Source organism: Polyodon spathula, chromosome 9 (genome assembly GCF_017654505.1).
Source record: "Polyodon spathula isolate WHYD16114869_AA chromosome 9, ASM1765450v1, whole genome shotgun sequence".
NCBI lineage: Eukaryota > Metazoa > Chordata > Actinopteri > Acipenseriformes > Polyodontidae > Polyodon > Polyodon spathula.
Window position 1 is genome coordinate 7,016,420 of NC_054542.1, and position 15,399 is coordinate 7,031,818.

Genomic DNA, 15,399 nt, shown 5'->3' on the forward strand with positions numbered 1-15,399 from the left:
CAGACAACACAATATTCAATAACATTCACCAGGTGGGCTTGTCTACATTGGACCGTGTATTACAGCACAACAGAATCCAGATGAAACAGGTCTACAGGGTGCCATCTGAGCGAAACTCAGAGAGGGTTAAAGAACAGCGCTATGAATATGTGCAAGTAAGTACTATACTGTGAATTTACTATCATATCAGCACTGTATAGACACATTGCAGTACTGTAATCTAGTGTATTGTGCCTCACCATATTGACTGCTCTAGGTCTATTTCACATATTGTCTTCTTGTCTGTTTCAGAGAGTCTCGGAGCTGGATGCCGCTGCAATTCAGCACGTTTATATTTACATTGATGAGGCTGGCTTCAACCTAGCCAAAAGAAGGGGACAGGGACGGAACATTATTGGCCACCGTGCCATTGTGAATGTCCCTGGACAGCGTGGAGGGAATATCACCATGTGCGCAGCCGTTAGCCAGCAAGGCATCCTCCATCACCATGCCAACCTTGGTCCCTACAACACCGCCCTTCTTATCACATTCCTGGACACACTACATGGCATCCTCATTCCAGCCGAGCAGAGGGGTGGGCCAGAGCAGCCCAGGTATGTTGTCATCTGGGGCAACGTGAGTTTCCACCGGGCTGCTCTGGTCTGCAACTGGTTTATCATTGTTCTATACCTCCCACCATATTCCCCATTCCTAAACCCAATTGAAGAGTTTTTTTCGGCATGGCGATGGAAGGTGTATGACCACCATCCCCTCCCATGCATGCCTCTTCTCCAGGCAATGGAAGATGCATGTGGTGAAGTTGATGTGGGGGCTTTCGGCGGCTGGATCCGTCACTCCAGAAGATTCTTTCCCCGCTGTTTAGCCAGGGACAACATCGCTTGTGATGTAGATGAGGTGCTGCGGCCAGACCAAAATAAGAGGCGGGATGCAGCCTAATTTCTTTTGTCTTACATTTTGCATGTGTTTTTGTCTTTTTGTGTTAAGAGTTTTGAAAGAATGAGCCACTTTTATTTTTTATTTTTGTACAGAAAACCCTTTATCTTACTGAATGTTTTTCCTGGTTTTCTCCTGTTGGGTATGGAAAGTGTTACATACAAAACACAAGTGTTCAAAAATACTGCATTTTGGAAATAAATGACAATGTTTTTGTTACTGTATTGCATTTGTGTGTGTTTATTTATATATATTTGAGTAGGTATACATTACTGTGACAACTTTTTACAACCGGCTACAGTGTAACACTGAAAATGCAAAAGGCATAAACCTACTGATGGGATATTCATAGTAGTGTTTTGTGTTGAGCACATCAGTGTGTTGTTGGTTGGTAGACAGATCTATTCATATGACGTGTGTGTGTGTCATTTTGATGCAAAACATTTTGGAAAGAGATAAAACAGTTTTGAATGCAGTGTTTGCAGAGACTTGTAGAGTTTTGCATTTTGTGCTTGTGGTTTTGTGTTTTGTGTTTAGAGCTTTGGGAAAATGAGCCAAAGGTTCAGCAAACGTGTGTAAACAATTGGGAAAAACTGTAAGTACTACATAGCACTCGAGTCCGGAAAACAGTTTCTTTGATACTCAGTCAGCTTGACCCAAGCCAGGTTTGAGACGTTATAAAAAAATATAATAAAAAAACACTAGTTTAAGCTGCAATGTCCCACATCAGTGTTCAGTTTCATGCTAAAATGTTATTACTTACTTGATGATTATTTTCAACATTCTTCTATAATTTACCCTTCAAATTACTTAGCTTAAACAGGAACCTTAGCAGAGTCCAATGGATTTCCGGTTTCTTTATCCCTAAAAGCATATTTAAAGCACTCTCCAAAGCTTTCTTCCAACTCTTACATTCTGTGAACCAAGCAGGAATCCCTCTGATACTCCCTGCAGCAGCAGGACAAGGTGATCTGCTGAATTATCGGGTCAAGAGGACTGCTTGTGACTACAACTTTTAATTTTTTTTAAAGTGAAATGTTGTGAAAGTGCTTTAACAATATGTTGTTTAAAATAAATTGCTGCTTTTGGGGATACCTGGAAACTCTTATTTGCAAACCTTTCCTGTTCTTCATTAGATTCACTTTTCTACTCTGTGATACGGTAACTGGAGACACAAATTCCTTCTTAAGGGGCTTCGGTTTTGATGCTTCATTAAATGAAAGACCAAAACTGTAGTCCACGTCAGTCCTAATTTACTGTTAATAAAACACACAGTAATTATTTTGCCACATACCAAGACACTAATATCTTAAAAACTAAAAACTCACATTAGCATCACAAATATGTAAATATCTGTATTTAGTTTAGGCGTAGGTTAGCCTCATCTGGTACACTGTTACTTCTCTTTACATGTCACTGTAATGCAAGAGAAACCCCCGAGGTATACTCTCGAATTCTTCTGCTCAATGGAGCTCATGGAGGCCACTTTCATTTACAGAACCTCACATCTTCAAATAACTCCCTGTCTACATAAACGGTATTTACTAGCTTTGTCCAGGGAATACATCCTGTCCTGATGGAAAAGATGAGAGCTACTGCAGGCTTCAACGTGCCAGTCTAAGGAAGCACTCAAGCAGATGTTTATGGGAGATCTTGCCTTGCGCAGAACAGACTGGGAATCAGCTTAAGCAGCAATGATCTGCCTGAAGAGTTCTGTGACTACTACAGACTCTGAAGCCTGCTAAACACCCTAAAAGGCTTCAACATTAGGGGCATTGAGAAGTAGTAATGCCACTGTTGGAAAACCTCAACCTGGTTTGCCTACAGGAGTCTTTTCAATTGGTGTGAACACATTGAGTCACTGAACCCAAATTTGAGAACCAAGGTTGTGAAAAGAAGAGTGCATGTTAGTCTCTGTAATGCGTTTCTATATGCAAAAAAAAAGAAAAAGCCAGATAAGGTCCTACTGTATTTAAAGATTTAAAGGACGGTGGCATTTAGATCCACCTATGTTTAGTGGATTAGACCAATGCTGACTCTACTGCCTTAAGGTCAGCAAACACAACCCTACATGACTGTTACTTTGTAGAATAACACATATATGATATTATAAGTAGGATCATAGCATCCTTAGGCTTATTCAAACCTACTTAGGAACAGTATGAGGTATTTGTTTGTTGCAATTGCCTGGGTCCTACAATGTAGGAAGCTGTAGTACTGTACCGTTTATGTACAAGTTCAGTTCCCGTCAGTGCAAGATCCTACAAGAATCACATATGCTGTACAGAAACTACTGTTCCTGTAGGACCCATCCAGTTCATTCCAGGTTGAGGACTGCTTGTTAACACTAGAATAGCTGGTTTTGGTGTTAAGGTGCATGGGTTAATGTTGTTCACCATTGGGTTTGATTAAATGAAGTAAAGGTATATATTTTACTTAATCAGTCATGCCATTAAAAAGCACAGCTGCTCATTCCATAATTCTCCTTTCAGCTGCTTCGGAAGCAGTTTCTGTTAGAAATCAGTGGACTCTAACCTCTATCAGATGTTTGTGTTTTAAATCCCCTCTCTTTTCCTATTACAGTAACCTTTGACGCAAATGTGTATCTACACTGTAGGATTCAGTACATGAAAACCAATGGTTTATGTGAAATTACAGCATAACAAGCTCTACCTAGGCTCAGCTACTTAAGAGATTCATATATAGATTGATAAAGTATGTTTTGGAATTGAAATCCTGGAAGAGAAATTCCTTGTATAATCTCGGTTTGATATATCTTTTGCTCATTCGTCAGAGATAGAGAAAATGACATTACTCTTATAGTTCATTAATTCTTTCTTCAAATCAAGACCAACTCTACCTGCCCCCCCCCCCCCCCCCCCAGTCTTCCACCCCCACAAAGTCTGTGCTCCAGCATCACAAGATAACTAGGTCCCTTGTGTATACCAGCCACATGAGCAATTGCAGGTGGGAAATTATTTCAGACATTTTCCATGCCATTACCCAGGTAATCAACATCACTTCAAATACCAGATGGTCAACTGTTTTTTTTATTTTTTTTTGCAATCCCATTCCTAAGTGGCTGGTTCATAGCAATATCTGTCAGGCCAGGCATATCATTCTTGGTCGGATCGTTTCAAATTAAGATGTTTTTAATCATGATGTTGAACATTTCTATTTTTGTTTTTACACATACTTGCCCCAGTTTAACCCGATTTCACCCAGTATCCGTTTCAGTAAATGCACTGTGTTGCCATTTTTTTTGTGAGATAAAAAATGATTTGACACAAGTAACATCTGGGAAACTAATTTTAACTGTTCCTTCAACTAAGTCTATTCTTGCTGGCTTTATATTACTAAAGCTGTTGTTTTATTCCTCTATGTGAATTTGTCTTTGCACTTGCCTTAAAGTAGGGTCTTGTGTGCTGTAATTAATTGCTTTCTGAAAATGGAGAAAGCTGGTGATCCATTACCACAGTTAATGTTTTAAAGCAAATCAAAATTACCGGGGACGGTCTTCATAATAAATGTAAGTAAACTTCACTTCCAGATGGTATATGAGTCACTATGCAGCTGTGTAGAAAGCAGCCGTAGATATCACGATTATGAATGCAGTACTTAAAGAATGGAAATACTGCAAATTGGAATTCAGAAAGGTCGTGCTCATTAGGGCATTTTTTTTCTCCCAGCTGGTCCATTTCTCTTAATAGATTTATATATTATGTATACCATTATCAGCATCACTTTCAAATGAAACAAAAGAAGAACTAGGTTACTAAGGAGTTGATATGATTAAACTATACCCCACCAGCATACACCACAATTGGATTTCTTTACAGCATTTGACAGTTTCAGGGAACCCCCCTTTTTTGCACTTATTTTTTGTGGAAATAACCACGGATATGCAGTTGAGGCCATCCAGGGTGATTCCCCAGTGCTGTAAAATGCTCTAAGAGGAGATCTCCTAACAGATTTTAAAAGCCTGCTTTAGACTGGTCACATTAAAATGGTGTAGGTTACTTCTTCTAACCTTTTTAAAATCATGCTGTACATGTTTAGTTTCAACAACTGCGGTCGCTTGGCGTATTCATGGGGTTTTTTTTTTTATCAAAAATATCAACATTCAGTTCTGCTTTACACCCTTATGAGTAAAACGATGAAAAACTAAAACAGGTTAAAGAAGAACTAGACTCCTGACAATTGAAAATCACTTACCAATATTAATCTCATCATCGGTTTCTGCATCGCCTATACATTCAAACTGGAAATCCTGCAGTGACTGGGAGAATTTCTGCACCGCTACAGACAAATCTGAAAATTAAAAAAAAAAAAAAAAAAAAAAAAAAAACAGTTGTTCATAAATAAAAGAAATGGGTAACATATAGTGCAGGCTGTGAGCATCAGGATTCCCAAAACTGGTATAAACCCCCAAAAATGGCAAGACGAATATCAGTTCATTTGTTTGCATTGCTCCTATTTATATACCTCAACAAAACGTCAAACGGTCATCCTCGGCCAATCACTGCGTATGCTGCGTTTACTGCATGAAACGAGCCATGTAAATGACATACTGTACTGTTCTGGACTTTAATAAAAACCAACCTCTCTAGCAGTGAGCCTGAGTTAGACTGTTTTGCAGCAGTGAAAAACAGAAATTGAATTACTCAGGCTTCTTCTAACTCAGCATGTTGTCAAAAAGAATAGGTGTCATTCCTCACCAGCAGAACTGGACATAGCTTCTATTACAGATGCACAGAGGAATCCCTGGGGAGTTCACAGCCTGAAGAGAGGTCAGCGTTTGACTGTATTCCTTGAGTCTGATGTCACATTGTACAGGTAAGCACACAGCATGAAGCATATTTCTGCTGTTATCTTGATTATGACTTTTGTCTGGCCTAAGAAATCTGACTAACTCTTACTTCAGTGACCTGCCAAAAGACAGCTTTGACATTTTAGTTATTATCTGTTAAAATACTGTATATTCAATGTGTTGTTTTGTTTTAACACTCCTACTGCATTATAAAGCTCAAGCTCATATAAGAGTAATGACAATGAAAATACATCTGGTTTTGCTGTATTTATCCTGGCTGGTATATTAATGAAATTCTTTTTTTTTCTGTAAAGTTTCCCACTAAGATAATACCTGTCTAAATGATTAATCAAAAACGAAATGAGGAAGCTATTTGGTTTGCTGAACCTGAATCAACAATTCTCTACATAGCTTATTTAAATTTTAATGAGAAGAGAAGACATTGAAAATAAACAAAGCAAAAACTGGAAGTGGTTATTGCCCTACCTATCTCTGAATTTGGCTTAGGTCACATACTGTATGAAATTAGTTTTATCACCAAACCAGCACACAATTGCCACAGGGCACTGTGTCTAAAATTCTGTAATTTATTTAAATCATTTGTAAAGAATAGAAGCAGTTGTATAAAGACAGGCATCTAGCCACACAACAAATCACTCCAAGGGACTAAAATATGTATCAGGTATAAAGATGAAAAGCAATAGCAGGGCTGCTTCTGCGGTTATCGGGTTATTGAGTATTGTACTCATTTCCAACCTGAGCAAGAGAGAAAGTTGAACACCTTAGTGTGTATTAGTGCTTTGGCTGTGATTTCCTTGCTTACAGTTGATTGTTCAATACGCCACACATAAACTGGAGTTTGGAACTGTACACGTTAGATAAAATATTAAACAGCTACTATCTTCTGTGACAGAGACAGAATGATTCTTGGTGATAAATCTCTTTCCCAACCTGTTAAGGTGCTGTGTAAAGGGAGCAGAGTGCCCTGGACTGGACAGCCAGACAATTCATTCCCAGGGTTAGAAGGAAGTCGGTCATCAACCCGGAAGGGTAACGATGTGGCAGCTGCGGATGGAGGAGCGGTTGAACTAGTTAACCAAGGTGTCATGATTGACGGTACAAAAGGGGGCGTAGGGAATTGATCTGTTCCTTGTTATTGTTAAGCTGAACCAAAAGGAAAGACGTGTGTTATTATCGCAAGTGTTTTGTTTGTTTTGTCGTTATCAAATATACTGTTTCTTGTTATGTAGATGGCTAACACAATCCGGAGCTGTCGCCAGAGGCCAGCACAAACCCGGGTTACACTGCACTTTGTTTCACAAATAATTGTATTTACACCATGAGCACTTTAGCACTCACTGTGGACTTGTGTTTGTGTTTTGAGTTACGTGTGGGTGTGTAAGACTATTATTTCGGGACCAACCTGTGGATTAAAACAGTGCAATACACGCTGCTGTATTGCCTGTTTCTCATTGTTATTGTTTACTGCCATTTTGTCATCAGACTTTGAATTATAAAAATAAAGAACATTGCACCTGTGTTACCATTGTCTGTCTGTTCATTGATCACTGCTGCATTCCTGCACCTGCACACTGTTAATCACTTTGCCACATCTTCCAATTAAAAATAGAAAACATCAAAAGACCAACCAACGTTGCAAAATGTCGACCCTTTTGTTTTATAAAAGGTCTCTCTTTACATACATTCAGATTTTCTGAAGCAAAGTAACTTCCAGACTCTTTTAAGCTCAAGTTAATTAATTACAATACAGTGAAAATATGACTGCAATGAAAGCAGCACTGCACATGGGACTCAGCCACCACAGATGCTTGTCCTGCAACTACTTTATTTATAGTTTCCACTTCACTACTAAATATACTCTATAAGTGTACAGAAGTTGTAATTTAACATCAGTAAGCAGCAATTATATTGAGTAAAAGATACATTTTAAGACTGAGGTTTTTTTTTCCCCCTCGTTAACATTTCAGGGAGTTCACTGGTAAATTTCTGCCTGTTCCTCTGAACTTTACAGTACTGAGCTCAACACTCTAAGCCTTTTTCCCCCCACTGGCCTGTTTATTTTTGGTGTTATTACAAAGAAAAAGTAGAATCAAATGACATTTATTTATTTATTTTTACTGTCCCTACAATCGTACTGAGAAGTTTGCTTTTGTATAATCTGGGACAGTGTTTGGAACTGTTTTAAAAAATCCCAGCTTCTCAACAAAGTAACTAATTTCCCTTGAATTTCCTCATTCGTTGCTGCAGTTCCATGGCTACCTGTACTGTCCCTTTAGTTTGACCCCTCAGTGAAGCCACTTTGTTTTTTGAAAGTGTAGCCTGTGCAATTTTTACTACAGGTTTACTGAAGTAATACAATGTTATTACTGCTGTTATAACACTATATTTACACAAGTTAATTCACTGTTCAGTATGACTGTAGTTGTTCAGTCAGATATGGGAACAACTAACAGTATCTGCTTGTTTTGGGGTTTTTCAACATCACTGAGGGGTCAAGGCACTTTTAAAACAGCTCCAATATCCAAGATGGAGGTACAAAACTACATCTAGAAAGATGCACAATATATTACAACAATATGTTCTTCTGTGCAAAACATTTCACTTGGGTGTTATCAAAGAACAGTTAGACAGGATGACGATATGCAGCAAGAAGTGCATGAGCAAAAAAAAGAAAGAAAGAAGCACTTTTACTAGTACCAGAGGGTAAAAGAACAATGATTGTTCCTGTTCCTAAAAAGCCTTTTTTCTTAAGGAAGACTTAAGAAAAAAGAAGACAACAAACGGTTATTCATAAGGAATTACATACCGCTTCTGCACGAGCCTCAAAGTAAAGTTCAAATTGTTCAAAGCCAGGTAAGGATCCCTGGTTTGATATGGATCTCTTTCACTTTTTTATTCTTGGGCCTTTCTTCAATACCAATTCCCTTCATGCTGGATTTTTGTCAAAATCAGAACAAATCTGCTTATTTAAGAAAATAATGTAGGGGTATATATAATTTGTTATAACTTGAACATGAGAAACATATAGTATAGGCCAAGCCTGATGATTTAAGCAATCAAACATATTTAAAATATATGTTACAGATATGTCCAGAATTATTTGGAGAAAAAAAAGGAAATTTAGTAAACGGTAGAGAGACAAAAAGCTCAAAGGAAACAGAAGGATCAAATTACACATACAAAATGAACGATGTTTAATGTTAATCCAGGTACTGCTGTAAGGCAGAATGTATGCCATTTTCATTCCAGAAAGAAATGTGACGTCAGGTGATATAACTACACTTCAGCCTAATAGCCACATCTGGTAGGAAGCCAAAACACCAATACACTCTAATGGGTTCAGTTTCAGGAATGCTGTATTTATATAGCCAGCACTATTGCAGTTCAGTAATTAAGTGACTAAGCATAAACATACAGACAACCCATCCACAGCCTTTCAACAGAACGGCCTGTACACTGACTGGAATTGATTATAAATCACACCACACCACAAGAGCACATCGCACAGACCTGCAACTTAATAGCTTTAAGGGAGGTTTTTGAATTACTTACTCTATATCAATGAGTTGGATTACAGCATTTTTTATTAACCCTTTCAGTCCTGAATTATTTTAGCAATAATAATTGGGCAGGGCACATGTTAAAATGACTGGGGAATGTTTTTTTGTGAGGAGTGTTTACTAGTACAGTACTTAATGTCCAGAATCAGACCATAACTTAAAAAAAAAAACACTTACCCTTGTTACCCTATTATTATTATTATTATTATTATTATTATTATTATTATTATTATTATTATTATTATTATTAAGCTCTTCTAAGAGACCTATTTTCCTATAGAGCTGATAAAGTCCTAAGCTCTTTCTATCATTCTGAATGCCTGCAGGCAGCGGTCCAGACAAGTTGTGTACCTGCTGTTTGTAGGCAAATCTGAAATACAAACTAAACATAAATTTAATGCACAACAATACACATAGCAATTTTGCTGCACAGCTTGTCTTCCTCCAATCACACCTCCCCTAAGCCTTCCACTAACAACTACCTCTCCCACAATACAACGTCTTCAGTTACTAATAAACTGTACACAAGAAAAAACAATACAAAACAAACAATATCCAACATCTGGCTAGCCCTCTTGCCTTTGCAGCCAATCACAGTAAGAATAAGAACAACTTGACGCTACACAGGTTGAAGCATAAACATCCCAGCCCAGCTACAAATCCAACTGAAACCATTGACAGAGGCAACCGTTAAAAAAGGTGCCTATAATATTAAACCGTTTCATAAATTACGAATGCATTTCCTTTTTTTTTTTTTAAATCTGTATGGCTTTATATTGAAGTTTTAACATGTTCACAGAGTTTAAGAATTTAATGTTAAAACATTAGTGACTTAATTAATTTGCAGAGTTAGTGTGATACCTCGAAAAAAATGCATTGAGCCAAAAAAGAACCTTGTAGAACACAAGCATGGTTGCACAGGAGTTCAATATAACATTGCAGTTAAAATGGAAGGCTCTTTTTAATGCCTACCCCATTACCATTAAAGACTGTACAGTATTTATGGAGATTACACATGACTTCAAAGTAATGTTGCGCTTAACCCCTGAAAATACATTTTTACTCTCTCAGTGTTAAAATTAGAAGGTAAGTTACTCCCAGACCCAAAATCTTATCTGGACTGCTGCCTTACTGGGATCAACTCAGTGCTCAGTCACAGTGATTCTTGGTCAAATACCTTTCACACAATGACCCGTGACAAGGTCCTTGCTTGAAATGTCTGCTTCCTAAGCTATATTTTATTTAAATTATACTTTGTTATGTCTGCCAAAGTACCAGAAGGTCGCTCTCAAAAGATTAGCGTAATCGTTACTTTATTAACTCACTGTAATGTGCCAATCCATTGTTTTCAACACAACATTTAATACTTATTTACACTGAGTAAAGCGGCACATTTAATTTTTTTATCTTATATTATTAAACATGATCATTGTAAACAGTTTAAAAATGCTTATTTTATTCTTCCAACCTATTATTCTTCAAACTGTTCCATTATATTTAAAAAAAAAGCATAAAAAAATTTATATCTGCAAAAATAACATTACTGTACAAAAAAAAATATATATCTGTGCCATTGATTCTTTGCTGTACAGCCTGATACAAGGCAGAAAATTGAATTTGAATGCCCCTTGTGAAATGAACAGTCCTCTTAGAAAACATCAGTGTGTTCAGTACCGACTTCTCATTTTCCAAAAAAAAAAAAAAAAATCCATCTCTGTCCTATATTTGCTGATCCTCTAAATCGTGAAAACAGCAGAAATAGCAAACCCAGACATGGAAAACTGCAGTTCGGCGCTTCGGAGCACTTTTATTACCTAACAAACAAAAGGTCTAAAGAAAAACCCAAATCCAAAAACAACATACAAAATAAAACAGCACCCAAGCGGGACAGAAAGCACAACCTGCTGCTCTCAGCCCTTCTAAACAAATTCTCTCCTTCCACCCCAAACAAACTTGCTTTTGTTCTTTGTCAATGGGATGGTGTCTTCTCCAGGTGCTTAACTGAGTGATTGATCAGCCAACCAGGAGCTGCACACCTCCCGGGCTGACCAATCAGACAACCAGCCTCCCTAGAAAGACACCACAACAAACGAATTAACCTAATTAAAACCGCGCGGCTGTTGAAAGAGTGCATCATGGGTCCAGGCTGTTTCCCCAGCTAAGATGGCTGCCAGTTACAAAAACACATATTTCAGTGTGCTCTGCCATGTCACAGGGCACTATCACAAAACTGTAAAACGATTTAAGGAACGGTTTTACAAGATTTTCTTAGACCTGTGATTTGAAATTGATTTAAAGTAATCAAAACAGGCTTTAAAAAAACAAAGCCTGACATTCCTTAAAATATTTTGCGGAGTGCCCAATATGACTGCATGCTAATAAAATGATCATGCCGAATCCCAAATATATGATCACAAATGCTGTTGTTTTTCTTCAATACGCACCAACTACAATAAACCACATGCCTTAAATACCTACAGTTATGCAGTACAGAAAATATGTGTTGCAACGTCAGCCTAATAATGGTGTGTTTACAATAAAGCTTTTTGCCTACATAAAGGTATTAAAACATATGGTTCTGCATAGAAGTGTGGTAAAAGGCAAGTTGGGATTTGCTCAATTCCAGATGTTCAGGCAATCTCTGTGGTTGTATTTCTGTTAGCATCCTGTGATGGAACTGCATGTTAGAACAACAATTAGGAAAAGATTTTAGAGTTTGGAAACTAAGGTAGAAACCATGAAAGCTATGCTAATACATATCTGTTACAGCAGTCGCCCATCAGCCACTGAAAAAATGAGCCTCTTTCAATTCAGCCTGAAAACAACTGTAGATGTTACTCCATGTAAATGGTTGCTTGCAGACTTTGATAAAACAAAAATTGAATATATATATATATATATATATATATATATATATATATATATATATATATATATATATATATATATATATATTTATAATAAAATATTATCAATTATATAGTTAAATAGTGATGTTCCTTCAACAGTTAATTTCAAAAATCACACAGATTTCATAAAACGCACTTTCAAAACCAGAAGCCAGCTTTACATATAGATTGAGATCCATCTGTCGTGGCCGTACCGTTAAAGCATTTCAAAGTGGCAGTAGACTCATCTGATAGTCTTCTCATATTATTGACTAGTACATGAGGAGTAAAGTGTAGTTAGGCAGGCTCCGTCCCTTACCGGACTGCTAACCCAGACGTGCTGAAGTTTAATATTTGATTTTGCTTATTGTTAGTCTATATTAGATTATGATAAGCAAGTTAGTATTAACATGCCACCCAAGTTTCTACTTATTTATTTATTTATTTATTTATTTTAATGACAAATGTTAATCAGCTTTTAAACTTGAGATCCAACTGCTTTTCAGTAGTGGCCCGAACCTTTGTTCTATCTGACTTACTATCAAGCTTCTGGTTCTTTTGTAAAAAAAAGGTATTTAAGCTTCTTTTTTTTGTTTTTTGTTAAAAAAACGTGCCGGGTATATATCCTGTATATATATATATATATATATATATATATATATATTATATATATATATATATATATATATATATATATAATAAAAGGTGCACTTAGTGACTTATCTTTGGAGATCAGACTGTCAGATCTCGGCCGAAAATTTTACGTCTATTAAAATCCAAACCTTACTAGTTTAGGTGCGAACCTGTTGTGGTGCGTTTATCAATGGTTTGTGTAATTAATAGGTGTTCAGTTTTATCCACATTCAGCAAATTCCAAACCATTTCCCCCATTCTCAGCAGCAAGAATTATAATTAGTCTACCAAATGTGCTCCACCCTGACTTCATCGCCTAACTCTCCATGCTAATACCAACCCATGTTTCTTAATCTATTTTATTTTTTCTTGCCGATGCTGTAGAAAGGTGCAAGCCTCTCTATGTCTACCCCAGAGTAGAAGAGTTGAGCAGCCACAAAGCGAGGCTGCACGGCACTCCTGAGGAAATCTTCAATTAATGTGTGTGAGCTTAGCTTCCCTATGAGACTTGTGAGAAATACGCCTGTTTGTGGGGGTCCAAATCCTTCCTACTACAACATACTTTATTACAATTACAATTGCAGTAGCTAATACAGCCATTCTTGGTCTGAATTATATCTGAGGATAGCTGTGAGTCACGCCTCCCCCAGATAGGGCTTACATTTGGAGCAAAAATACTGCTATACAATCACAGTTCCAGAAGTGGCTGGACCATGTCCAAACACACCCGAACAATAGCAAAAAAAAAAAAAAAAAAAAAAGCAAGCAAAACATTTGTGTTGATATTTTTGAAAACGCATGAAAACAATCCTTCTAGAAAAGTTTTTCTTGTTTTTTTTTTTCCTTTAAGGGCCCATGGAAGTCCAGTCAAGCACCCCCTGCAATCCATTCCTCTCTCAAACACAGACTCCCAATTGTACAGGACTGCATGAGGGTTTTGTGCTGTGGCCTACTGCCAGTGGGCACTCGGTTAAAGCTTGCTACACTTATAACCTGGATTTGAGCCCAGAGCTCAAGAGATGAAAGGCATAGAAGGCTAGTGATTTGGATTTTACCTTTTTTTTTTTTATAACAATCACCTTAAAGGGATCATCTACTATTTATTTTTCTCTATAATTTTTTTGTCTTGGTTTTTAAGTGCCTTTGAGGTGAGGTGGTTTTAGAAATGGCCACTACAGTAGGTCATTTCCATCCCCTCTGTAACTGTGAGTTAGCAAAAGGAAATGTTATATTCAAAATAACTAACTCAGAGTGGACAGAAAATACAGGCATCAAAACCCCAAGTGGTTATTTTTCAAACCACCTCTTATCATAAATTCAGTTTTGATTTTCATTTCAGATACAGACCCACAGGTGGAAAAAAGACATTGGGTAACAAACCTGGTAATTAATGATTAGGGCCCTACCCATTTCACGGCCATGAGAAACATGACACGGACTATGAAATTCATTCTGCACTGTGAAATCTGGTCTGTTTTGCTTTTACCCTTCACTAAAACACAACAAGGGTAAAGGTTCCCGGTGCAATTGTTAGCTTGTTTCAATGTAAAAAAAAGAAAGCTCATCATGAACTAGACAGGATTTATTGATTGACACTTGACAACAGCCAATAACTAAGCTCTACTCATTGATTGGCAGACACTGGTATCTGGGGCAGGTTTAGCAAGACCTACTGATCTCAACTGGTAGTACCGCCAGGAAAGTCAAATTAGACCTACATTTTAAAATGAGTGTCCAAAATAAATCCAAGTGCTACAATCATTACTGCAGCAGATCATGTAAAAGAATTTGGAAGCCAAATATATACCAAGTAGTAGTATCAGTAGAATAATACATTAAAAGCACCGCAGGACAATAAATAAATAAATATGACAGTAATTTCAGAGACTTCACATTTATATTTTTTAGCCTCTGGATATATTGTCCAGCTACAGACCCGCACCTAGCTCTGCACTCTGTCAATTCCAACAAACTCTGTGGATGCAGAGACAGGGAATGAAGAAAAACAGCATTTTAGAATAGTTTTTGACTTACTGTGACGTTTAAAACCAGAACTTGTGTTTTTTTTTTTTTTTAATAATAACAATAACAGAAACACAACAATCAAAGAGCGATCCTCTGGGTTTCAGTTTCATTTTCTTTTAAAGTTTCTCCTTTGTTAGTTGCATGCGTTTCTTAACTTTAGGGCTTTAAATGTTTATATTTTGCTATTTTTAACTACATGTTCATACTTTGTTACAGCACAGTGAAATTTAAGATTTAAATAGCTGAAACCGTGAAATTTTCGAAAATGTACCGTGAATTTGGTAGGGCCCTATTAATGGTATAAGAAGTCGTAACTTTGATGAGGATTTTCAAACCACCTAACTCCAGAAGAAAAAAAAAAAAAAAGCTTTCAGCAGAGCCACTGATGAACAAAAGCCGGTAAATAATGACCTCAGCACCAACACCAATGGGGAATGGTGGAGGACACTGATACTACAATAATAAAAAAGATTAAGAAAAATGCAGATAATATACAAGTATCTCTTTAGGTTGTAATCAGACGGCAGGT

General features: G+C 37.1%; 1 protein-coding gene across 2 annotated transcripts in view; it reads right to left on the reverse strand.

The window, feature by feature from the left end:
* The window catches only part of LOC121320373 (rho GTPase-activating protein 42-like), a 77,746-nt gene that overhangs the window by 45,374 nt on the left and 16,973 nt on the right, over positions 1-15,399 (reverse strand). For both annotated transcript variants that reach the window (XM_041258632.1, XM_041258634.1), the window contains exon 2: positions 5,149-5,244. In XM_041258632.1, the coding sequence (XP_041114566.1) occupies positions 5,149-5,244 (96 nt within the window). The remainder of the gene's footprint in view (positions 1-5,148; positions 5,245-15,399) is intronic.